General features: G+C 47.2%; 2 protein-coding genes across 4 annotated transcripts; both read right to left on the bottom strand.

Moving 5' to 3' along the window:
* Positions 1 to 900: 900 nt before the first annotated feature.
* On the bottom strand, positions 901 to 12,355 carry LOC115387005 (putative uncharacterized protein DDB_G0294196). 3 transcript variants are annotated; one of them, XR_003931330.1, is made up of 3 exons: positions 11,993 to 12,355; positions 5,139 to 5,145; positions 4,540 to 4,555 (listed from the first exon to the last, which is right to left on the bottom strand). XR_003931330.1 is itself a non-coding variant. In XM_030089508.1 (2 exons), the coding sequence occupies exon 2, from the start codon at positions 4,102 to 4,104 to the stop codon at positions 2,239 to 2,241; it is 1,866 nt and encodes a 621-aa protein (XP_029945368.1). In that variant the 5' UTR covers positions 4,105 to 4,555; positions 11,970 to 12,345; the 3' UTR covers positions 901 to 2,238. The 3 variants fall into 3 exon arrangements, 2 of the variants coding, with proteins under 2 accessions (XP_029945368.1, XP_029945369.1); XM_030089508.1 differs by lacking the exon at positions 5,139 to 5,145 and having other exon boundaries at positions 901 to 4,555; positions 11,970 to 12,345; XM_030089509.1 differs by lacking the exons at positions 5,139 to 5,145; positions 11,993 to 12,355 and adding an exon at positions 11,002 to 11,361 and having other exon boundaries at positions 901 to 4,555.
* Positions 12,356 to 20,391: 8,036 nt separating this feature from the next.
* nfil3-6 (nuclear factor, interleukin 3 regulated, member 6) lies at positions 20,392 to 23,357 on the bottom strand. The gene is made up of 2 exons (XM_030090325.1): positions 23,077 to 23,357; positions 20,392 to 22,267 (listed from the first exon to the last, which is right to left on the bottom strand). Exon 2 carries the CDS (start codon positions 22,181 to 22,183, stop codon positions 20,990 to 20,992), a length of 1,194 nt encoding a protein of 397 aa, XP_029946185.1. The 5' UTR covers positions 22,184 to 22,267; positions 23,077 to 23,357; the 3' UTR covers positions 20,392 to 20,989.
* Positions 23,358 to 23,973: the final 616 nt, after the last annotated feature.

The raw sequence follows: 23,973 nt of genomic DNA, 5'->3' as shown, positions 1-23,973 counted from the left end.
AATCTCTGTGGTGAAGGTTTTATCCTTAAGATACAACTGAAAATGTCTGTAAGCAAACCTAAGAGAAAGAATACCAGAAAGACAAGTTTTTCTCTTGATATGTTGAGAAACCAACATGATTTTTATTGTATTTTTCTTGAAATGCTCCCGTCTTCCACAATGAACATTAGTGTCTTTACATACATATTCATGTCAAAAAGGAAGCGATGGTAATGACCAACCAGACCAACCACCACCCGTCTCTAAACACCACACTACCTTAGCCTGTCTTCAACTTTATTTTTTTTTTTTTCGTCCTCGTCTTTTTCTTAAAACCATCAGCAAAACCACAAACATTACTGATTAATACACACTGAAAAAAGTGGGAGAAGAGGAAGAGGAGGAATGAGGCAATTACATGTCATCACAGTCAGTAGGAGAGAAGACACAGAAAAACAGAACGTCACCTTGACGAAAAAGAGGATATAAAACCAATGAAACAAACATTACAGTGTTGCTCAGGGGCGGGGTGGAGGGGCGGGGGGACTTTACATTTATACACAAGCACCAAAAAGCCAAACATGGTACATAGACTTCAGTTAGGATCCAGTGAAGGCAATTCATCCCTGCCCGCCAGCAGAACTACCACGAGAAAGGGACGAAAACCCCCAGAAATGAGCAGTGGAGGCTCATGGGAAACAAGGGAGAGACTTTTTGTTTTTAAATTAGGTGTGAGCACTGTGGGTCTGACACAAAGGTCAGGTGAATTTTTAGCTTTTACTACAAATACCCCAATTATCCTGAATCAGATAATAGACTCAAGGGCCGTAATAAAGGGTTGCTATGGGGAATTCTGTTGTTTTTTTGGTTTTCCTCACCAGTTTTCTAAACTCAGTGCACCGTAGTCTGTTTCCTTGAACGTGACTTAATTCTTCCTGGATCTGCCCCCGAGCGTCCCATTCCTACGTTGAAGTTCAAGGCTGCGGTATGTATCTAAAAATGTCTGTACACATTCACTGTCTATGTTCCTGTGGGCTTTTTTTTATTCTTTTTTCTTGACTTTCTTCTTTTTTTTAATTTTTTTTTTTTTTTTTTTTTTTTTACAGTGATGGGCATGTGGATAGGAAGGGGAAATAAATACATTGGGCCAGTGAATGGTAACAACAACAAGATATGATTGATAAAGCTCAAACAAACTAAAGGCTCAAAGCCTGCAGCTGGTGAAGTCCACCAAATATTTAAAGGCTGGTTAAAGGTTAATAAGTCCGAACATTTTAACGAGGTCCTAACCTCAGAAAACAACTTGTTCTCCATTCAGTGCTGTTGGCTCCAGACTTGGACGGCCATTTCTGTGTAAACAGGGCATTAACTACCGATTAATGCTAAAGCTTAACAATCAAGAGAGAGGTGTTATAATTCAAATGGGTCCTGTAGCAACAGTAGACAACGTGACTGTACAGTAATTGTGATTCGGTCACTTTTGGATTTTCTTGTAAGTTGTGTCGCTTTCTTTTTTTTTTCCTTTTTTTGGTGAATTTGTACTCAAATTTATTTTTTTAAAATATATGTTTGTAATAGATACATATATTCATATATCACAGTAATATACAAACCAAGTGCTTAAAAAATAAAGGTGATGGCAATCTTTCAGGAAATTATGGAGATGGTTATGTGGGGGGGGGGGGCGGTAGAGGTAGGGTCTGGGAAGAGGTATGGAACTTGGTGTTTGTAGTGTTGGTGCTTCTTTGGTCGAGGGAAATGTCCCCAGTGTACGGTTGCATTTGATTTTTTCTTAAGGCAGATAGCCATACACATGTATGTATGTTTGTCTACAGTCAGATATGTACCAAATTTGTAGTACTGATAAAGCTTGAAAATTTTAATTTCCTACATTCGTTTTCACAAGTTATCAAAATGTGCTTCCGCTGATGTATGCTGCTTGTGTATAATCGGGTGACAACAGTAGAAAAGCTGGTAGTTCCATTCCTCCTCTCATCACATAAACAAAAGTGCTTTTGTAAGTATGGAGAGGATGTAAGAAATGACAAATCTGTACAATATTTACACATATAATACAGCCCTACAAGAAGTCCAGCCTTTTTGGTGACACTGGGGTCAGGGGAGTAGAAAAGCCCAGTTTCTTGTCCCAAGGGGCTTGAAGGATTGGGGGTTTGATTATAGGGCAAAGGCATGATGGCAGGGTAGTTCTTACATTGTCTTTTCATTCGAGCCGCGGCCGGCTCTGAAAGTGAACGTCACCTAATCTTGCCTCTTGTTCCGTCGACCGCCTGTCTCCTTTTTCCCGCTCTCCTTCCGGGCCCCCTCCCCCGAGGCCACCTGTTTGCAGCCGCCGTCTGCGCTCTCGCGCCTAATGTTCTCGGGCGGTGTCAAGGACAAGTAGGCGTGCTGGGGGAGGGGAGGTGGGGTGGCAGAAAGGGGAGTGGTCGGGGACTCCTGGCCGGAGCAGTTGCCCCCACTGCCGCTGCTGCTCCCAGTGCTCATGGCCCGGTGTTTGAGTCTCAGTTTGTGGGGCAGTGCTGTTCCCCTCACCTCCCCTTGAGGGTCCCAACCCTGGCCTTGAGGGCACTGTTGGGAAGGCAGAGGCGAGGCGGGCTGGTGGACCCCCATAAGATGCTGGCTGTCTGAACAGGACGAAGAGGGGGACTCGTCGTCGTCTGTGGAGGCCTCTTTGTCCGGGCTGCCGGGGTCTCCCTCGCTAGACGTGGCGTCTTTGATGCAGGACTGGGCGGGATAATAAGCCTCGCTCCGGGGCTCGCCCTCGTATATAAGCACAGGCGGCTCCTCGTCGTGTGCGCTGAGGTATGAAGGATGGGGCTGCTGGAGATGGTGGTACAGGTGGGAGTGGTCCATCCCCTCTGCTTGCTTTTGGATGGCCTCGGAGGTCGACTCGCCCTCCTGCTGGTGCTGCTGCTGCTCTTGTCCTTGGGGAAGTTGGCAAACTCTGTACACCTGTCTATCTCTGGCCTCATTACGGCTGTCTGAGAACTCGTATGGAGGGGAGTCTCCGCTCTCCCCCTCCAGCCGTGTCGTCACCTCAGGCATCGTCTCCGCGGGGCTCTCTGTCAGGGACTGAGGCAGCTGGTTGATGCACGCCTGGCTGCTGGCGCCGCTGCTCTGCCTTTGGGCCGCTTGCAGATCGACATCCTGCGGTCTGGTCAGGGCGTCCACAGGGTAGGAGGCACTGCTGGCGCCGTACAGAATGACGCTCCTCTGTGTAGCGGGCGGATGAGGGGCGGTGACAGTGTTGATGGAGTTGACGGGTTCCTGATGATGCTGTTGGTGGGCGTGGTGCTGCTCTTGCTGCTGCTGCTGTTGGCTGTGATAAGCAGCCTCCAGCTCTTGAGAGTGCTGCTGGATCTGGTGGTGTGTGGGGACAGATGCCAGACCGCGGTGGATATTAAACATAATCTGTGTCGTGGTGCCATTGGCGATGTCCATCTCCAGCCGGTCCCCTTCCTGCTTGATCTCAAAGGGGATGGGCTCCGGGCTGTCCCTGGAGGAGCCGTCGGACATGTCGGAGAGGGAGCCGCGTGGGGAGTATTTCACCAGCTGCCGGTGGCCCTCACTGCGCCCAGACTGCTCTGTTTCAGAGGAATCAGAGTTTATCATCACCTGAGAACCACTCGAGTAACCGCTGGAGTAGTACGCCGTCGAGGATGACGACGGGGAGCCTCCGTTTCCCGCATTGCTGCCTGCACTAATTTGTTGGCTCTTTTCAATGTAGGAGGCAGTGCTGATGAGGCCAAAGCGCAGCTTCAGCTGGAGCAGTTCAGTCTTGAGCCTCACATTCTCATCGTTCAGGGCAATGACGCGGTTTTCCAGCACCATGTCGTTGAGACGGCGCTTCTCCCGGGAACGCTTGGCAGCCTCGTTGTTCTTTCGCCGCTTCTCCCAGTATGAGGCATCCTTCTTCTCATCGGAGATGAACTCTCGTTTCCGTCGGCAAGTCATATTGGGCTTGGGTTTGATGAGACGCCCCAGACGTGCCGGAGACCCTTGAACAGAAGGAAGAGACTCCTCATAACCACTGAAGGTCTCAAGGCAGCTAAGGTTATTCCCTGAGTTTTTGTTCAACGTTTTGAGAGCTGACGTCAGATTTTCCATTCTTGTCTTGCGGCAGCCAGTTTGAAACGTTGCCCGGGCAACTGAGTCAAGAACTAGGCTAGGGGTCAAAGGGAGGTATGGATGGTGATGCAAATACCTCGTCTCCCAAAATTCTGGGACTGTTTATTGCAAGTTTGCTGTTTTAAGGCCAGAAAGTGACTCAGATATCCAAATGATCCAAACGGTGGGGGGCGGGAAAAGCCCAGCTGGAGCTCAGTGTGAGGGAGGGGATCTCAGTTCAATGTCTTCTGATTTCCTCCGCTCTTGCTTTTATTGGTTTGGTGAAGGTTGAGCACAGGAACAGTGCAGGGAGCTGAGCTGGCGTAGACGTGTCCTAGATCTCCAAACAAACAGCAGGATGTAGGTCGGCCCGTCTACCTCAGTGTGTCAGTCTCTTGGGGAGACTCGTGCTCGCCCCCTCTCTGTCTGCAGTTGACTGCAAGATGAATGTCTGCGGAGATAAAAGAGAAAAAAAAAAACACGTTAATCCACAATGGCACTTATTTTCAAGCTTTTTTTTCCTCTCTAACACTTCTCCTTATATCCTCTGGTTTCTTGGCATTTCCTTTACTGGGTCTGTTGGCTGGGACAACCGATGAATGGTTGCTCGACCTCTCTGTCTGACCTGTCGACCTTTGACCCCTCTATTGATCCGATCCGTCTGCAGCCCCGTGACCCCTGACCCCTTAGCTTGGCGTGTTGATGTTGAGTTTCGGGCAATGAGTTCACTGGAAAGCCGATGATCCGGTTTCATCTTACCACCCCGGACTTGAAAACACGCAAACGTCAAACATTTCGACGCGGCTGAGCTCACGCTTTAAGCCAAAACTTGTAATTAAGAGTCGATTACGGAAACTGAAGCAAGCGCTCACGTGAAGCAGTGTTACACCACAAAAGTTACATCAGCCTGACGACGATGCCGCAAGCTTGAAAATGAGGCTGTATGCGAGTGTTTATTTTAAGCCAGACAGAGCAAAACGTGACTCAGTTTGCAAAAGCTGGCGAGGATCTCTTGAAAGAAAGAAAAGATTGACCGTTTTCCTCTGAGAAACACCCTCAGCAAACACCGCTTCCCACCCGTGCGTTCATCCGCGGAGGAATGTGGCAGCATTCTTCGCCAAAACAACTCAATGCCAAATCAATGATGCCGAGTGAAGCAGATAAGGCAGACAAAGGCATCTGCTGTAATGCAGGTCAAGGATAAAAGGAGCTGAGGCTCTACTGGGAGATTTAGAGGTGTGGGGGGCAGCTGGGAGGTGGGGCATTGATAAATATAGGTCAAGAGCCCCTGGAAAGAAAGAAGGGAGGTGCGGAAAAACATGGGACTTCTCGATGTGGGTAACACAGGGGCGGTCGGACAGCTCCTCAACAATGGAGATCAAATGCAGCAGCTCGTAATTAGCTGGGAAAGTGCTCCTCGACACAAAAACACGGCTATATTCTTCATATTTGGGTGTAATGGCAAGAAATTAGATCAGATAAGTCAAAGTTTCACATGCACAGTGAGTGAGGGTTTATTGGTGCACTTGTTAAAAACGAAACAGGAGAATAAATACGCTATGACATTCATGAATGCCTCCTTTCTTCCTACAGATCAAAGTATTATCTTACCCTGAGAAATATCTCGGCACTGACTGAATGAAGGTTTCGTGTCACAATTCCAACAATAGTCATCCTCAGAGGATGAATACGGCTGGGAATCTCCACAACAAGTCCCCCTGAAGTGACACCCCAAGGGGGAAATTTGTGCATTTTGCACTTGTAAATAAAACCAGCAGATGGATTCCTGGAAAATTCTAAAAAAAAACAAAAACAAAAAAAGAAATAGAAAAAACACTTGTATCCTGTGCTGAAATTACTTTAACAGTCTCCTGAGCTCATTGGGGTGTGACTCAGTACCTGCTGAACTAGATAATCACCGACTGTTCATGAGAGTTACTATCAAATCCTACTAATAAAGAAGAGATCCGGTTTGTTTCTGGACAAACTTGGAATTAGTGAAGCCTCTTCCTGGAAATAAAAAAAAAAAAAAACAAAGTAGGTCACACGTGAGTTTGTTGACTTAAATGACTCTGCACTTCTGTTACCTTCACCCTGCAAAGTCTGATTGAGGAAGTACGAGCAGAGTGCAACACAGAAAAGATCTCTGTTTAGATGATCATGTTCTCTTTTTTTACATATCTTAAAATATCTCAGATTCCAATAGCTGGTGTACTTGTGTTTTCATTAAACTGCAGTATTTAATGGTTCATGGCATCATGCTTCAAATCCACAAAAGCCCCAGTGTCTCGCAGGCACGCGAGTTCTGAAAAAAGTCCAACAGTTTTTTGGTAAAAGCTTATAGAGAAATGCTCTTAGTTGTGAAAAGGCTAATTGTTTCAGACTGCACCAAACAAATCTCTGTTGTTTAGTATTGATTACAGTCGTTGAGGGACAGCTATTTGAATTGCTGAGTTTTTTCTTTTTTTAAAGGAAAAAAAACAAGTCAAACTAACATATCAACAAATATCTTTTAAAGTAAATTTTTTTTAAATTGTTATTAAATCCCTGTTGTAAAAAAAACCTTAAAGCATATTGAAATCTCACACCTAAACAAGCATCTAAATGTGTGTGTCGTAATGCAGCTGCAATAATCTCCCGTCTTTAAAGCAGATGCTGCAGTAAATGTGTGTTACCCAACATCTGCACCCCTGGGACAGACTGCATAAGCACCACTGCACTGTCTGAATCCGTAATCTCATAATCTGGCGAAGTGTTTGTGCCGATTATTCTCTCCCGTTACGTAACTCCCCGCTGTCAATGCAGCTTTTTTAGCCGCATTTCTGACAAAACAATGACTTTCTTTTCGTCGTCGCTTGCAAACATAAGCAGATCATGCTGGGGCTTTGTGTGTGTGTGTGTGTGTGTGTCTTTGTCTTTTTTTTTCACCTTTCCTCTTGAATCTAATCTGAAAGTGTAATTTGTGCTTGCGTCACTGTGTTCTCTGGCTGTGAAGAGTGTTCCCGGGTCGTCCTCGTGAGCCTCGGACATGTGGCCACCGGGCAGAGACGGCCCAGAATCAGGCGAGAGTCTCTTTCTCAGCTTTGTCCCACTGACCCAGAAACTGGGGGACCGAGCGAGCGGCGCTCTGTAAACACGCTGCCTCCGCTGTAACGGCTGCCGGCGGAATATAGGTCAGGACGAGTGGCGGAGAGGTGAAACTGCACGGGGGGGAGAACGGCAGATCGGAAAGATTCAGACGAGCAGAGAAAGGGGGGGGGGGGTGGGGGGGGGGGGGGGGGGGGGGGGGGGGGTGAGGTGTGGAGAATTAATCTAAATAAAGACGGAGGTGAGAACAAATGGAGCGGAGACAAAGAAAGAATCAAAGAGGGAGAGTTAAAACAAAGAAAAGGGATGGAGATGAGATTAGAGTCGCTGGGAAGAGAGGAGGGAGGGGCAGAAAGCCGGTGGCAATTGCGACAGTGGTGGTATGTGTCACCCATAGCAACAAAAAAAGGGGGGAAACGGATGGGGCAGCCAATCATATCGGACTCTCTCGCTCTCTCTCTCTCCCTTCTTCTGAAATCCAGGATCCGCAACAAAAGCGGGTGGATTGACGTCACTGTGTCTGCGCGCACGTGAACCAACTCTTCTGCTGAATTAACTCGCAGCGGTGCGTTTCCCCTTTCCTCTGTTTATCTTTCACAAACTTCTGGATGAACATCATATGAGCTGCCGCCGCGCTCTTCAGCTCCAGCCTTTTGATTCCTAAACAGCTGGAGAATCACAGAATAATATAAAAAATGCAAACGCACAGTTTCCTGCTCATACACGCAAACGAGTGTTTCCCAGTATAATTTATGAGGATACAGTGTGTGCGCAACACCCGGGCCACATTCAGTGTTCAGTAGGGATTACAGCGTGACTGAACATCTGCTAAATACATAAAAACATGCACATCATGTGCAACAGAGCTAATTCTAACTGTATTTATGATATTACAGCAGATGGAAAGGTACTTTATGTTTTATGAGAAACTGTTGTGGCTCAACGCAGCCTCCAGTTCAGAATAAGATACTGCTGAACAACAGAGATTAAGTGTGAAACTGTCTCTGTGTTCAATGGAAAAGCTGAGTTGCAGATATTATATTTGTCAAAAGCATGAAAAATCCACCTTAAAGTTGATTATTCAGTCTAAACAAGCAGCTCAAAGTGACCTGCATTAGTTCTGCTCTGAAAGGTGTTCAAACATAAGGCCCGTGGCCCAATGCCAGCCCCCGAGAGGCTCCAACATGGCTGCCAAATGGTATCAAATGTAAACATTGATTTTTAAATTGTTGTTTTTTGTTCATTTCACTCTATTTAACACCAGAAAGTGGAATTAAAAATTGCTTCATGTTCAAATTGTCTGATTTTGTGAAAATATCGACATTTTCATCACGTAAACTGAGCTCCACAACAAAAAGAAAAACCTTTCAGGTTTAATTTTAAAGGCTATTATGACACTATTTTACCCGTCTGGCCCACTTAAGAGGAAATCGTGCTGTTTGATACCCGTGATCGATGCCTCCCAGGCACGCCAGATACGTGAAGTGGTGAAAGTGGGTCATCAGATTGTGCTGCGTCTGTAACTCACTGTCTGTGAAGTGAACCCATTCACAAGCTTTTGGATCCCGGCACAAAGCAGCTGCTTTTTCAGAACGTGAAAGAAACTTTCACGTGTGATTTTTCCAGGGCAGATACACAAACCGTGCGGCCGCGCACCGCACACCCTTCCTTGACCTAGATTGCTCTTTTTTTCCATTTATCACATATTCTTCACGTGTCATCGCCAGGTCTCCGTGGCACTTGTGGAATGATAGCACGGCGAAAGAATCCGAGCTGCACCCGCTCACACGGCCGCCGAGAGAGAGAGGGAGAGTCTAAAAGCGGCTGCCGCGAGCTTTTGGAAACAGTGGACGGAGTTTTTTAAAAAAAACTGCCCCGCTGCACGTGTTTCCGTGAAGCGTTTCAGGAAATGGGAGCAGGTCGAACATACAAGGAGCGGAGGAAGGTGATGAAACTGTTGCAGGCCTCCCCCCCCCCACCCCACCCCACCCCACCCCACCTTCAGCCGCCTTTCAAGGAAGAATGCAATGTATGGCACGTGGTGCGGGGTTGGGGGGGTCATGGGCGTGTTTGAATTCCAAGTCTGGGGAGGAGGAGGAGGGGAGGAGGAGGCGGCTGACTTTATCTTCCCAAGAAAAAGAAGTCAAAGAAGGACGGGGGCGGGGGGGAGTTGGGGTTTATAGGCAGAATGCCAGCGAAGCAAGGCGGAGTCCTTATCCGAGCTGGATCCTTGTTCCATGAACACACAGGCCATATCACCCCTCGCTCAAACCAGGGGAGGGGAAAGAAGAAGGGGGAAAAAAAAAAAAAGGGCAGCGGAGTGACTCAGTCCATGTGTTGCTCCAGTCACATGTGCTCCCTTGGCCTACTAAACGCTGTAATTCGCCTCTGCGCCGGCTCCAAACCGCAGCACAATAACAAAGCAGGGCCCTCATCTTTTATCGTCTCCCATGTGCCAGGAAACCCCGAGAAAGTCAAGAGGCCGCAAAGTGGGACAGGATGGAAACCGTGACCACCGTCTCCCCCTCCCACCTCATTTTTCCCCCACTTTCTTTTTTTTTTCTTCTTGTTTTGTGTGTATTCGTGCGCTTTAGACGGGCTTTAATTAAGCCTAAACCAGTGGTCTCGGGGGTCCGGCTCAGTGATGCAATGAGGGTGAAATGACCTAAAGGGAGTGTTGTTGTTTTGTTTCAGATTCGTGTCACTCCTGAAACTGGGTGAAACCATCAGATTCATGTCTGCCGGTTTCCTCGTCCTGCATGACTGCCTGCGTTTCTTTGTTATGGTGGGGGGGTGGGGGGGTTTGGGGGGGTTATTTTGGTTCTGATTCTGCCTCTTCGGCGTGCGGCGCCCTCCCCTCCTCCTATATCCCCTGTTCTCCCCCTCCCCTCCCACAGGACTGATGTGACCTACATTCATAGCTGGCATAGAGACCCGGCGTGCACGCCAACCAATTGGCAGCAGCCGCACATTAAAAGCAGCGAGCAGCCCCTCTTATAGCCGCAGACTATGGGTTTCCTACGATTGCATAATCTTCCCCCGTTCTTTAATCCAATTTGATTATTTCATTCATTCATTATGCAACCGTCAACCTATGTTTGCCTACACGCTGTATGTAAATCCTGCACTCGAGACGCATAAAAATGTCCTCCAAGCTGTGCATCACACCTCTGAGGAGGAGAGGAGCTCTGTCCCGTGACTTCCAGAAAAGGGAAATTGAAACAAATTAAATAAACCAGCAGATTGTTGTGAAATGTCAAAGTGTTTGTGATAGAATCATGAGAAAATGAGCATATGGAGGTTTAAAAAAATGCATTTTCTGGACAATCAAGTTTAAAATAACATCAAAATCTATGAAGTTGTTTATGTGGCTGTAAATAATAAGTTGACACAGTTGTTCCAGTTAATAAAGTTCAATTAAAGGCCACGGTGTTGTTGAGTGAATGCGCCCCCGGACAGGTGGGGCGCGCGCGCGCAAGACAACCACAAACAAATCTCACCAAGCAGGGAGAAATATGTTCCCCTCGTGCGTCTCCTTTGTTGCACCGTCTGACAAATCGTGTTCATGCATATTTAATCGGATCCCCAGTCATCCGAGGCGACTATATGCGCATCCAACTGTGCCGTGCAATCCACCCGCCGCGTCTCACAAAACACCGGCGGCATTCCGCCACGCTCCGGTCCAAACACGCGCTGCGCTCCCATTGTGTGTCCCCCAACACACACACACACACACATACACACACACACACACACACACACACACATCTGACCCACATTTGATCCAGATGTTCCGGATCCGCACCTCACCTGGCCGCGGCTCGCGCTCCCCGGAGCCCGTGAACTTCACCATTCCCCGGTCACCGTGCGTAACGCGCGCGGCACCGCTCGGTTCCGAGAGGGTAGAAAACGCCGGAGCGTGTGCGCATAAATCCGGGAGCTCGATGCCTCCACCGGGCGCCGCGCGCTCCGGTTGTGTGTTGTTGCTCCTTCGGAGTGCTGCAGCCTACTAAAGGGTTAACCCGGAGGGCTGCACATCCGCGTTAACCTTTACAAAGAGCAGCTACACGTGACGGAGAGAAGTGTGTCCTCGGAGCCAGCGTGAGGTTTTTTTTTTTTTTTTTTTCTACTTGTCTGCATGGACTAGCCTACTAACCTAAAAGAAGCCGAGGACAAATATGCGGCTGCGCAGAGAACGTAACATGCAGCTGGAATAAAAATACTTGAAATGAATAAAAATAACCACCAGCGGTGATCTCGCTCCAGCGGCAACAGGAATCCACATACGTTTACATACGTTAACTCGCGTTTACGTGCAGCACGTGCGTTACGCAAGCAGGTGTACAAACAAAACCCGGATTGGCTCAGATAAGCATTTAAAAAAGAAAAAAGGAAAAAAAATCCGTGAATATGCGGGACGCCGTGAGCGCAACAAACTGGCACGCTGCGGCTTGTAAGACAACATCATCCCGTCCGGCGCGTCCACAAACCGCACCTTCTCCTTTCATTCTTTTTTTTTTTTAAATCTTTTTTTTTAATCTATATTCCTCTGAAGGAACCACAACCTCAAACTACCCCTGAAACAGCAGCCGTGACCCTCCAGACCTCCTCAGCCTCGCCTTGACATTGAGAGAAAAAAAAAAACAAAAAAAAAACGCAACGCACCAAAACAAATAACAGCCACACATTTCTCACTCAAATATACACCATGCTTGAAATTATTTTCAATATTTATATTAGCTAATAATCCAGGTATTTAGTAAATATTATTGTCTTACCTTTGTAAATAGAAAAAATAAACTAAAAATAAAATAAAAATCCACAGAGGACACCTTGCTCCTGTCCAACAATCCGCTTTGCGCATCGGCTGCGCGCCTCTGCTTCTCCTCCTCGCTCACACACTCTCACTCCGTCCGTCACTTTCAGACCGGCAGCCCTCCGATTAGTGCAGGTAGACGCAGGAGTCTTGTTTTAGTGCGCTCCTCATGTCATGTTTGCTCCAGTTCCTCCCTCCCTCCATCTCTGTCTTTATCTCCGGTTCCTTCTCTCGCTCTCTCCTCTCCTTCCCTCTCAGAGTCTCCAAATGTATGTTAGTAGGTCAGTTGTTGCATAACAGGACGCTTTGGGTGCCTAGTCACGTTTTTTGTTTCTCTCTCTCTCTCTCTCTCTCTCTCTCCTCCCTCCCTGTTGCGGGAGAGGAGGCGCATTGAGGAGCGGGGAGGAGGAGACGGCCCGGTGGGGGCGGGACTGGGCTCCGGGCCAGCCTCGGCCAGATGAAGGTCTGTGATGCCCCAGAAGGTTACAAGATATTAAAAGAGAAAGAAAAAGAACAAAACAGTGGAAACAAGTGAAGATAGAAAGAAATCGGTGCTTCTGCTCTTGATTTGATGTTTCCTGAGTGTTTTTGGAGTGAGTTGAAGTCTGAAGGTCACGTTTCAGTTCAGACAGATGAGAAACTGGTTTCAGTGTTTGCGTCGTTTCTGTGTGGAGTCTGCATGTTTCCCACAAGCTCTCAAGTTGAAATGGAAGTATTTGTTGAAGTGTTTAAATCACTGGTGTAAAACATATGGCACGTGGACCAAAACCAGCTCGCAAGCATGGCAGGGCCTCAAAGTCCGGGAAGTTTGTGAAAAGATGCGTCATGCGAACAGCTCCAGGAGAGTTTTTTTGGGGTGGATATTTTATTGTATTTTGCACAATAAGGTTTTAACTTTATGTTGAGATATTAGTATTTTTTCTGATAGTTTTTGGAGTTAGTGTTCGGCACTCGGGCCTCACAGTGACAATATTCCCGCCTGGGTTCCGGGAGTGGCGTCCTCTCTGCGCCTGCTGACCCATCCAGGGCGTTTCCTTCCTCCATCAAACTCCGATCTCTCCTAACCTGGAGGTGTGGTGCACAGACAAAGCATCTAAACCTTCATTTGCACGAGTGAGAACAGATTTTTTTTTTCTTTGTCGCCACCTGATAATTGACTGACTCTGTAAGTGTGATGAACCGCATGCCAGCCAAACCACAGGCTGCTTTGTCGATGCGGTCGGTGCAAAAGGCAAAGAAAAGATGTAATCATTAATCAGAGCGTGCCTGGCCTCCGCGCCGCCTGCTTCTGCGTTACTGCAATATGCAAAGCAGGTTCGCGCCGCGCCGAGTGGAATCGACTTGTTACACCAGCTCGTCTGGACACAATGCAACCATATTGTGTAATCGAAAGCGCATGTTTTGATTCATCTTGATCACAAGCAGGAATGTGTGTCACGCTGGCAGGCACAGAGCCCGGAAGAGATTCACACAGCGAGCCGGCACAGTTAATCTCACTTCTCTCATTTAAAGACTTTCTGTTCAGCCGGCCTTCTGAAAATGCTGGTGAATATGATGGGTTCTTTTTTCTTTATGCTGTTGTTGGATCGCAGCAGGATGGAGGGCACCAGATCCTCCTGTAATAAGCTGCATTATGAGGCCGTTACTGAATCAGGGACAACTATTGAGATCAAATGGAAATGTGAAGGCAGCTGATTTGCAGAGAGTATGAAGCGAAAACATGGAGATTAAAGACGTAATGATGAATTGATGAACTGCCCAAGATGTATCCTGGCTCGGGATGCTTAAAGCAGATGGAAATGGAATTTTACAAGGTTTAAATGCTCAGAAAAAAGAGACATGGAGAGATGAGTGACCATGATATATGATATGATATGATATGATATGATATGATATGATATGATATGATACGATATAATACATTCATTTTCCTACTTCAGGACACGAGAAGCTCGGCTGGATGAAGGCAGGATAGAGCGGCTCTGGTCTCCAGTTCTTCACTCGGCTTCACACAAAGAAAAATAGAATCACGGATTAACCTTGTGCATTTTTTTATCTTTTTTTTTTTTTTTTTTTTTTTACTCTGGAGGAAATAATACTTGGATAGGATGCATCAGATCCTAAAACAGCTGGAGGTCGGCTCAGAGCCACTGAATACAAGTTTTTCTGAAAACGGCTCCCAAGGTGGAGCTTTTTGAAAATGTCCTTTTGTTGAGTTGCCGTCTGTCTCCAAACGGATGTCCATGTTCTCCTCATTGTTAATGTTCACTGAATGTGTGGCTTGATTACTAAAGCAAACAGCAGCTCCCACTAGTGGTCTGATGTGTGAACTACATCATTTTCAACACTTTAGTGTAAACGCACATCGTTTTCAAAACGTCTGAAACGGAAACACGAAATCAATGCGTCTTCACTGGAAATGTTGTCATAAAAACGGGTCCTCAGGAGAGTTCTGAAACCATGTCGAGGGCTTATAATAGAACATTGATATTTAGTTTTTTCACCATTGTTTTTTGTGACATGTTGAAGCTTAAACTAGAATTTGGCACTCAGAGAGCGCAGACCTCCGCCACAGCTCAGATCAGTCACCAACAACAATAAGAACACCATATATAATAAAAAAAAAAACATTTATTTCTACCCAACACAAACAGTGTATGGGAGAAAGCTGTTTGTTGCAAGTTCATATCTGAATGTGTTTCCTCACAGTGACTGACACTCCGGAACCCCCCTATTTTTGTCTGTTCTGGATCCTGGTATCCGGAATACTTCCGTGATCTGGATCAGCAGCTGATATCTGTTAGAGTCATTGAAGAACTTACACTGTAATTTTTTGCTAAGCCCCCTTGTCATTTATTGTTGAGTTATGCCCAACTATGTCAAAGACTCCCTATCTCTCAATGATAAAGAATCCTTTAAAAAATTCCTGGATCCAGACGGTGATCCGGATCATCACCAAAATTTAATGGATTCTAAGTTAGCCCAAGACCCACCTTTCCACAAAGTTTCATTGCAATCCGTCCATAACTTTTTCCGTAATGTTGCTAACAAACCAACCAACCAACCAACAAACCGACGTGATTACATAACCTCCTTGGCGGAGGTAACTAGAAATTCTCACGAGTCAGGTGATGTTAACCTGAAGCTTTTCCAAAGCAAAAATTCAAAAATGCTGTTTTCACTTGAAACTTTGTCATGGTGAAGGTGCCTCAGTCTAACTGCTGGATTTGTTATTTGTCAAATAGTCAATGGAAGCGTATGAAAAATGCCTAAAAATCCCAACAACACCTGATATTTCAGCTTTACGCCTGCAATGCTCCATCTGGCCTCCACCCTCGACTGTTTGTCTCTGTAGCCAGTGTGATAATATAATAATATAATCCGCAGTAAACTCTGGTTCCAGGAGGGTGACAGTAAAACCGCTCGGTTCCTGCTGGACATTTCCTTCCGGCTCTCGTTCAGAGCGGTACGAGAGGAGACGATCCAGATTGTGTGAGAAGCAGCTCGGAGCCTGATAGCCATCTCCCTCGCTGCTCGGGCCTGTTCAGCGTCTGCAGACGAGTCGTACAGAACATCACATCCACACAGGCTTTCTGATGGGGACGAGAGCCTGGACGGCCTGCTGCTGCGGACGTCCTCATTATCTGCCTCTGTCTTCAGGGCTGGAATGGACGTGTCCATCCGGGTCTCCTCCAGGGTTCTGTGTGCGGCATCACGACTTTTGTAGGCCGATTGATAAATCTGACATTTAAAACTACATTCTGCATGTTTTTTACAATCTCAGCCTGACAGCGTGGCTCTGAGGATTGGAGGATTGAGCCGGTTTTGGCCCCCGGGCCTCATGTTTGACAGCCCTGATCTGGATTCCCGGGCTCCGGGAAGTGTTTGTGCCCTCTGAGATGGACTGAGGAGAAGCAGCGCTTCGCTGACGGCAGGAAAAACTCTGCTTTCCCTCAGAAGAGTAACAAAATCCGCCGGTAAAAACACGCAGCCGGGGTGAGAGGTCGGCCTGTGGCAGAGGTGAAGACATTTACAGGTCCTTGTAGACACACACAGATCTCAGTTACATTAACACACACACACACAGATTTCAATAAACCTGTGAACAAGGATGTGAAAGAAGTCTTTCACCGCCGCTGATGGGATCGTTTTGGGGACAGGCTTCAATACTCCGTCTCACTTCTCTTTCATCTAAATTACTTTTGAAGTAGCTGCAGGTATTTATTTTCCTACCCCCCCCCCCCCCCCCCCCCCCCCAATAATGAAGAAGTCGTGCATGATGCTCCTCATCTGCTCCTCTTTGTTTCCTCCTCCAGCAGCAGGAGACGAGCCAGAAGCGGCGGCCATGAACTTCGTCCCCCTCCCCCCATCCAAAACACTCGCTCTCTCTTTACACCCCGCACCCCGTCCTTACCCCACCCTAACCCGGCGGCCCCCCCCCCCCCCCCCCCCACCTCCCACCCCACCCACCTTCCAGCGATGTCTGCAAGCGTTCCCATGGCAACTGTCGCACTGCCTGCCTAGCAACAGGCTTTATCCTTTCTCTGGGAAAAAAAAAAAAAAAATGGGGGAACAGGATGAAGGAAAAGAGGGGGTTGTGGGGGTTGCATTTTTTTTTTTTTTTTTAATGGGTGCAGGGATGTGAGCGGTGGTGTAATGGCATCGTGTTGCGGTGAATTCATTAAAATCTCTTCTGCTGTTTCCGCCTCTCACCTGCAGCAGCTGCAACACCTCAACGGCTGGATGCAGCTCAGAGCTTCACCACATCTTTAATTGTAAAAGAAAAAAAAATACAAAAAACTGCAGCTCGTTAAGCATTGCATTTTTATTTTCTTCACTATAGGTTAATAATATTAGTATTTTATAAATACACAGGAATTACAGATTAGTGCATCAGCTTTCAGAGAATAAAATAACGATAATAAAATCAGAGAATTCATTATTATAAAAACAAAAATATATGAAAAGGGAATTTTTTGGAAATATTACAGACAAATGTGTATTTAATTCCAGAGTTTCAGTTTTTCCCCTCCATTCACCATGCATTGGATGTGAGATGTGTATCAATGACAACATGCAGAAATCATGAACCTTTGCAGTCATCTGAGGTTTCGTGACACTTGGCGGCTGCTTGGTGACACTTGAGGGCATCAACCCTCTGCTCAATGTTTTGTCTTTGCTGCCCTCTGCTGGCGCGGAAGCAGAATAACTCTAAAAGAATAAAATCTTCCATTGCTGTCTGTAAACGCTTATATTCAATTCGAATCCATTTCCCGTCCAGTCATACTTTTCTGGAAAAGCTGCTCAGATCCTCCTGAAGCTTCTTAAACTTGCCTCTGCGATTTCTTCTTTTGAGGCTAAAATGAACATTATTAAAGGGATACTTCAACATTTTGGCAAATTGGCCCATTTAGCGTAATTCATTAGTCATTTCGAACAGTATACTTACTTTTTTTGTGAGGGCGAGCTGTTGTTTATTCAGAGGTGAGTCGGGGAAGGTTTTCGGGATGAACACAATGGAGGTGGATGGTATTTTTTGTTTCCCCTCGTCAAACTCATCAAATACACAATCCAACAACCCCAAAACACTTTGGTGGGCAAATTTTAATCCGCACATTCACTACGCTGTGGAACACCAACAAATAATATTGTAGCGCTACGGCACTGAAGCAAATACTGGGAACTACTTTTTCTTTTGAAATCACTACGCCCAGACAAGTAGTTCCGTCTTAGCAATCTTCGCATAAACAACTCAATCTCGTAATTTTGCATTAATGTTTCACAGCGTAGTGAATGTGCGGATTATAATTTGCCCACCAAAGTGTTTTGGGGTTGTTGGATTGTGTATTTGATGAGTTTGACGAGGGGGAACCAAAACACCATCCACTTCCATTGTGTCCGTCCCGAAAACCTTCCCCGACTCACCTCTGAATAAACAACAGCTCGCCCTCACAAAAAAAGTAAGTACACTGTTCGAAATGACTAAGGAATTGCGCTAAATGGGCCAATTTGCCAAAATGTTGAAGTATCGCTTTAATGATGCCTGCAGTGTTTTTATGAAGTTATTCACTTCCCAGTAAAATACGACCATAATCACCTTAAAATATAGTTTCTGGTGTGTGCTGGTTGTGTTTCGTGGCTTCAGGGCAGATTGGAGCCTCTTGTGGCCTGTTTTTGGGCCTTGGGCCTTATGTTTGACACACCTGATTTAATTTAAAACAGTTTGACATTAAAACATCTTGATAAAAATCACGTACCGTACTTTGCAGTCATCGATTACTTCGTCCTCTTACAGGTTGTTCAGATCCCTTTGATACAGTCCAACGAACAACAGTTACAGTAAATTTATCCTGACGACTGTGTGGTTCTTGTTGTGTTGCACGGTGGTGTAGTGGTGGTATAGTGGTTCGCCCCCCAGCCTCACAATGAGAATAGTCCCAGTTTGAATCCAGACTTCATGTGGAATGACTCGGGGCTTTTGGACACTCCTGAAATGGTCAATTTGAGCTCAACTGGTGACTTTAAATCACTTGTAGGTGTGAGAGTTTGTCCTCCGATAGCCTGGTAAACTAACTGGAGACGCCCGTCATCAACTAGCATCGATTGAACCGGTTATAAAGGATCAGTGGATGAATTTATTTGCTTTTTTGTGAAAATATTCCAATTTCCAAAGGACAAACTGTCCATTTTAGAGTAAGTTTCTAGTTTAAGTTAAATTTCCACACATTCAGTGACACATCGGGGTTCAGACGGATCCTGTGGCGTCACGGCCGCCGTGTCCTCGGATGCTTCGTCATTGACTTATGCGCTGATGTAATTACACCTTTGGCGATCTGAAGGTCTCTAATAAAAGTGTTGAGTAACAGCAGGCACACCCACCGTCTCTGCCTCTGCCTCTGTGTGTGTGTGTGTGTGTGTGTGTGTGTGTGTGTGTGTGTGTCGGCTGGCTGTCAGCCCGTCCTGACGCCGCCTGCAGCGCCGCAGGGATACAAAGCCGCCTCTCCTCCTCCGCCGCCTGCATTTGTCAGCACTTGTCAGTTCAGCCTTCCCCTTTCCCTCGCTGCTGCGTCCTCACATTATCTGCTTCCAGGGAAATAATTTCCCGGCTGGAGGGATCTGTGCCGCGCTCTGCGCGTTTGTTTTGACTAATACGCCAGTTCTCCATGTCAGTGGCGAGCTGTGATCCACCCATCCGTCTTCTCTGCCGCCTTTATGTGGGGTCTTCTGGAGGTGGGGCTGATCCCAGCTGCTCCCTGGACAGGCCGCTGTCCATCAGAGGGCCAGCACACACACACACACACACACACACACACACACCTCCACGAGCAGTGTAGATCAGTAAAACTCAGAAGACCCATCAGCCCGTGGGTTTGAACCAGGAGGCTTCCAGCTCTGCATTGCTCAATATTTATGAAATCATGGACGAAGAAAGATTTCTTCATTTCTGTCTCTTATGTAACACGAGCTGGCTGCTCGATCATATAACTGCCACCTTAATGATAAAGTTACCCTCATGTTACCCAACAGGTATATCTGTCTAGTTAATAGTCAACAACACGTAAAGCCACGCTGGAAATGAAAAATTAGCTTTCCAGCTCGGTTTGTTTAAACTTAAAGAAGAAGTTTAACTTAATTCATCAATTGGAAAAAAAAAGGCTGATTTTCTTTATTTGAGGAGGCAGTGTGGTAAAAGCAAGTGTATCGAAGGAAAAATGTACTTGTGCCTCATAAACTTCAGAAAAAACATTTTAATTTGAAAATAAACTCATATACTTGGCAAGAGTTGTGACTTTAATCAAGTCACTTCTCCTTCGAGGTGCAGAGTTTGTCACTGGTTGGCTTTTATCCTGTATTATGCTATGCTCTGCATTGATTTCATGCGTACCAGCAGGTCGCCAGGCAGTGATGCTGATGCCAAATTACAACCAACAGCATTATATTTTTAAAGGTCCAATGGTGTTACAAGAAAATCTTTGTAAGAGTTAGTTAGAATTGATATTAAAGTGACTTGTTTTGAGATTAAAAAAAAAAAATTGTTCAGAAATAGTTTAAAAAAAGATTCATAAACTTTTATTCTTTAATGTGTGACGAAACTGTGGATTCTCCTGTCCAGCTTCCGGACAAAAAAACATACTACTACAATTTTGTTGTGTTTTATTTAGATGTCTGGTCCTGTTTGTGGGTCAAGATGTAAAAAGACCTAAGTTTCCCTTTTTCTCTTCAGACTTGTCGGACTCCATTCATATCACTTAAAATAATGATCAACACAGTGCGGTATTTCTGAACGTGCCAAAAGTTTTTATTTTTGAATATGAAAATGCACAAAGAGACAACAGACATTAAAATTGCATCAATACCTCAGTACAGTGGAAAACGGGGATGAGAACAGACCGAGTGGAGACGTGAAACACACAGCAGGACAGTTAGTTACAGTGACTCGTGTGTCCGACCTGATGTGCAGCGTTTCTTCCTTTTTTTTTCTCTTTTTAGAAGCTCTGGGGTTCGTCTGAGTGTGTGTTTGCTGTCTGCCTCTGCAGGTCCGCAGTCCGGTTCCTGGCGGAGGGACAGTTCGTGCGGTAGGTCCACACACACACACACACACACAGACCCACACACACACCCGTCCCCAGGGCCTCCGCACGCCGTCAAGCTCGCGTCGAACCGATGTAAACATGTTGTGAGTTCTCAAAGTCGTCACAGTGTGTGGAACAAGGAGGCAATTATTCACCCAACACTAGTACAGGTAAGACTGAGTAACACCACAGCGGGTAGCTGTTATCAGATTATGAGATGAGCGTTTAAAGACGTTTATTACAATATTGTACAACGGTTTTGAAGTTAAAAACAACACAGGCGGATTTGAAGATCCTTGTGAAAACCCGCATGATCCGTCACCGCTGCCGCAGAGCGGAGATTCTCCGACAGAAACGGTTTGTCCTTAAGAGTCTAGACGTTGGCAAACAGTGAGTGAGTCACTGGTCCTCAGTTGGTTTTGGCCATGAGCTGCTCTGTGAAAAGCTTCTTGAGCTGGGCCACCTCCTCGCTGAGGGAGGACAGCTGAGACTTCAGGTACGTGTTCTCGTGCTGGACCTCGCCGGGCGCCTGCGTGGGGGGCGGCTGGAGGCCGTAGCCCGCAGCGGAACCGCCACACTGCGGGGACTGCCTCCCCCGCCGGGCCTCCGCCGCCGCCTCCAGCGGCTGGAGCCAGGAGCCGGCGCAGTGCCCGGCGTCGCCCCCGCTCAGTCCCTTAACGGTCTCTCTGAGGCCGTCTCGCCCCGCGGGGGAAAACGTGGGGCTGCGCCTGGCGCCGCCCCCGCCGTCCACCGCGGAATCGCCCCCGTCGCTGCTTCCAGGGACCTTGAACCGGAGCTTGTGCGGGAGGTTTTTCATGGCCTCCGCCTGCTCCGTCTTGGCGTGGTGGACGTCGTCCGGGGAGTGGTGGATGTCGTAGGCCAGCTCCTCCGCCCTGTGAGGGGACAGCTTCCCGTGATCGCTGAGTCGGTCCTCGAAGAAGACCGGACTCCCGACGCTGGAGCCGCCCGGCGTGGAGAACCCCGAGTCCTCGGACATGTTCCCGCCGTCCCGGCAGCCCCGGCTGCTCAGCTGGCCCGCCTGGCCGGTGGGGTGTTGTGCTACGGCGCTCTGCGGGCTTCCCTCCCCTCTGTGGAGGTAATACTGAGGGCTCAGGCTCTGAGCGCTGTGGTGTGGGGGGGCGGTGAGGGGCAGGATCGGGGCGTTGGAGGGGTCTTTCACCAGGCCGAAGCGGAACTTGAGGGCGAGCAGCTCGGCCCGGAGCCGAGCGTTTTCCTCCAGCAGGGCCAGAACGCGGCTCTCCAGCACCATGTCGTTCATGCGCCGCTTCTCCCGCGAACGCTTGGCCGCCTCGTTGTTCTTCCTCCTCTTGTCCCAGTAGCCGTCGTCCTTTTTGTCCACGGGGATGAACTCGCGCTTGCGCCGGATGCTGGACGCCGGGCTCTCCTTGCGCTTGACGGGCGTGGAGCGACCCAGCAGGGAGCGGGCCAGCATGCTGCTGGACGTCAGGATGGACACGGCCTCGTCCGTGAAGGACATCGACGGAGCGGCGGCGCTGGAAGACGCCGCTGCGGGCGCCTCCATGTTGTGGAGCACCACCGCCTCCTGCTGCCCCCTCAGCTCCTGGGACTCCTCCTCATACATCCTTCCTCACTGCTGCTGGGAGTTTAGAGTGCCTCTGTGCTCAGTGATCTCTCAGGATGCGTCAGGACGCAGCAACAGTGCCACCTAGTGGTGAAAAGAGAGAAGGAGAGAACAGGGATTTAACGGTTACGCAAGATCCATTACAACACAATATTATGTAACCCCATTACAGCTTCAATAAAACGAGAGCAACTTGTACCATAACCTTGCGAGCCTCATTATATGTGCAATGTGGGACAGTGTGTCTCGTAAACACATGATTTAGCTGCTGCACCAGACTTCCTGCAGTTACTTTAGGCACAGAGAAACATTTTTAAATCCAAGATCGTAAATACGAGCGCAGAGTTTAACCGACATTTGGAAACGAGAATTAAAAATGAATTAGGTTTTTTATTGCATGTTTTTTTTTCTTGCTTCCCTTTTCTCATTTTTCCTTCTTTCTTTCTGTCTTTCCTCCCTTTAAATAATACATCTCGGCACGTCTCCGAGCCGCTTTCAGCGTGCGTAATCTGCTTGCTTCATCAGCACTGACCTACATGTCTGCTGGAGACGCGCTGATCTCCGCCCGGAACGCGCTGACCTGACTCTCCATCCTGACACAGTAACTTGACACTTAGGGTATAAATAACCACAAAACAAATGCCAGACACGACTTATGTGCGCTTTTTTCTTTCTTTTTTTCTTCCGCGTAAAAGTCGAAAACGCGTAAAAAAAAAAAATTAAAAAAAAAAAAGCACACGAAACGAAGAAGTGACTACTGGAAGTTATCTGTGAAAATTAAAGATGAAACCTGAAACCCTTGGAAAGCATTTAAATGAAGCTTGATTACTGTTAAATGGTGTGAATTGAGTTAATTGAACTTTGAGGGTTATTAAAAAATGAGAGTTTCTCACCTCGGGATGATGCGTTCGGTCCGCCGGTGCGCGTTGACGCGTCTCCAAACGTGTTTTGGAGTCGAGGAGGCAAAGACACACGCTTTAACTCCTGCCCGTCTCTCTCTCTCTCTCTCTCTTTCTCTCCCTCTCTCTGTGCACATCCAGTCGTTACTTAATATTACCGTCGGCGCGGCGCACCTCCACTCTGCTCCACTTGGAATGCCGCAGCTCCTATTTGTAACGTCGAGTTCAGGCCGGGACAGTCCCTATCCTCGCATGAACCAGATTGTGAATGTGTGTGTTTTCAGAAGAGACCGCCTCCCTCCCTCTCACCATCCCCCCCCCCCCCCCCCCCCCCCCCCCCGACTCCTCCTGCCATCCAGAGGAAAGCTCTCACAACACAACACAGCAGTTCACGCACCATCATCATCATCATCTGACCTCTATCGCTCCGCCTTCACTCTGACAGCACGCTCTCCCTGTCATAATAATTGGATGATGTTGTAATGTTGCACCTCTCTCTCTCTCTCTCTCTCTCTCTCTGAGTCAGTCTCACCAGAAAAGTCTAACTTCGATCCATCTCAGCTTGTTCTCAGTTATTTTTAGGAGCGTGAAGCGTCATTATAGCTCTTTATATAACTTCCCTCCAGTATGGGTCAGTCTTCATCTATTTACAGATCTGGTCACTTTTTTTCTTTTAATTTTCACCTGATTCTTGAAAAAAAAATGTAGTCATTTTCCAAGAATAGCATAAAGATCTCAACTGTTGAACTTGTGTAGGACGCATCGAGGAAATGCCACACACATACACACACTGTGATGTGCAGTAAAACTCTCCAGAGTCTATCTATCTATCTATCTATCTATCTATCTATCTATCTATCTATCTATCTATCTATCTGTCGTTTTACTGTC

This window comes from Salarias fasciatus, chromosome 4 (assembly GCF_902148845.1).
Source record: "Salarias fasciatus chromosome 4, fSalaFa1.1, whole genome shotgun sequence".
NCBI classification, from domain to species: domain Eukaryota; kingdom Metazoa; phylum Chordata; class Actinopteri; order Blenniiformes; family Blenniidae; genus Salarias; species Salarias fasciatus.
The sequence above is the reverse complement of the archived record's forward strand: the minus strand, read 5'-3'. Positions and strand labels throughout refer to the sequence as shown.

What these genes read in the sequence shown, in the direction of transcription:
- LOC115387005 (XM_030089508.1), bottom strand. Translation starts at nt 4,104, where the DNA reads ATGGAAAATCTGACGTCAGCTCTCAAAACGTTGAACAAAAACTCAGGG.
- nfil3-6 (XM_030090325.1), bottom strand. Translation starts at nt 22,183, where the DNA reads ATGTATGAGGAGGAGTCCCAGGAGCTGAGGGGGCAGCAGGAGGCGGTG.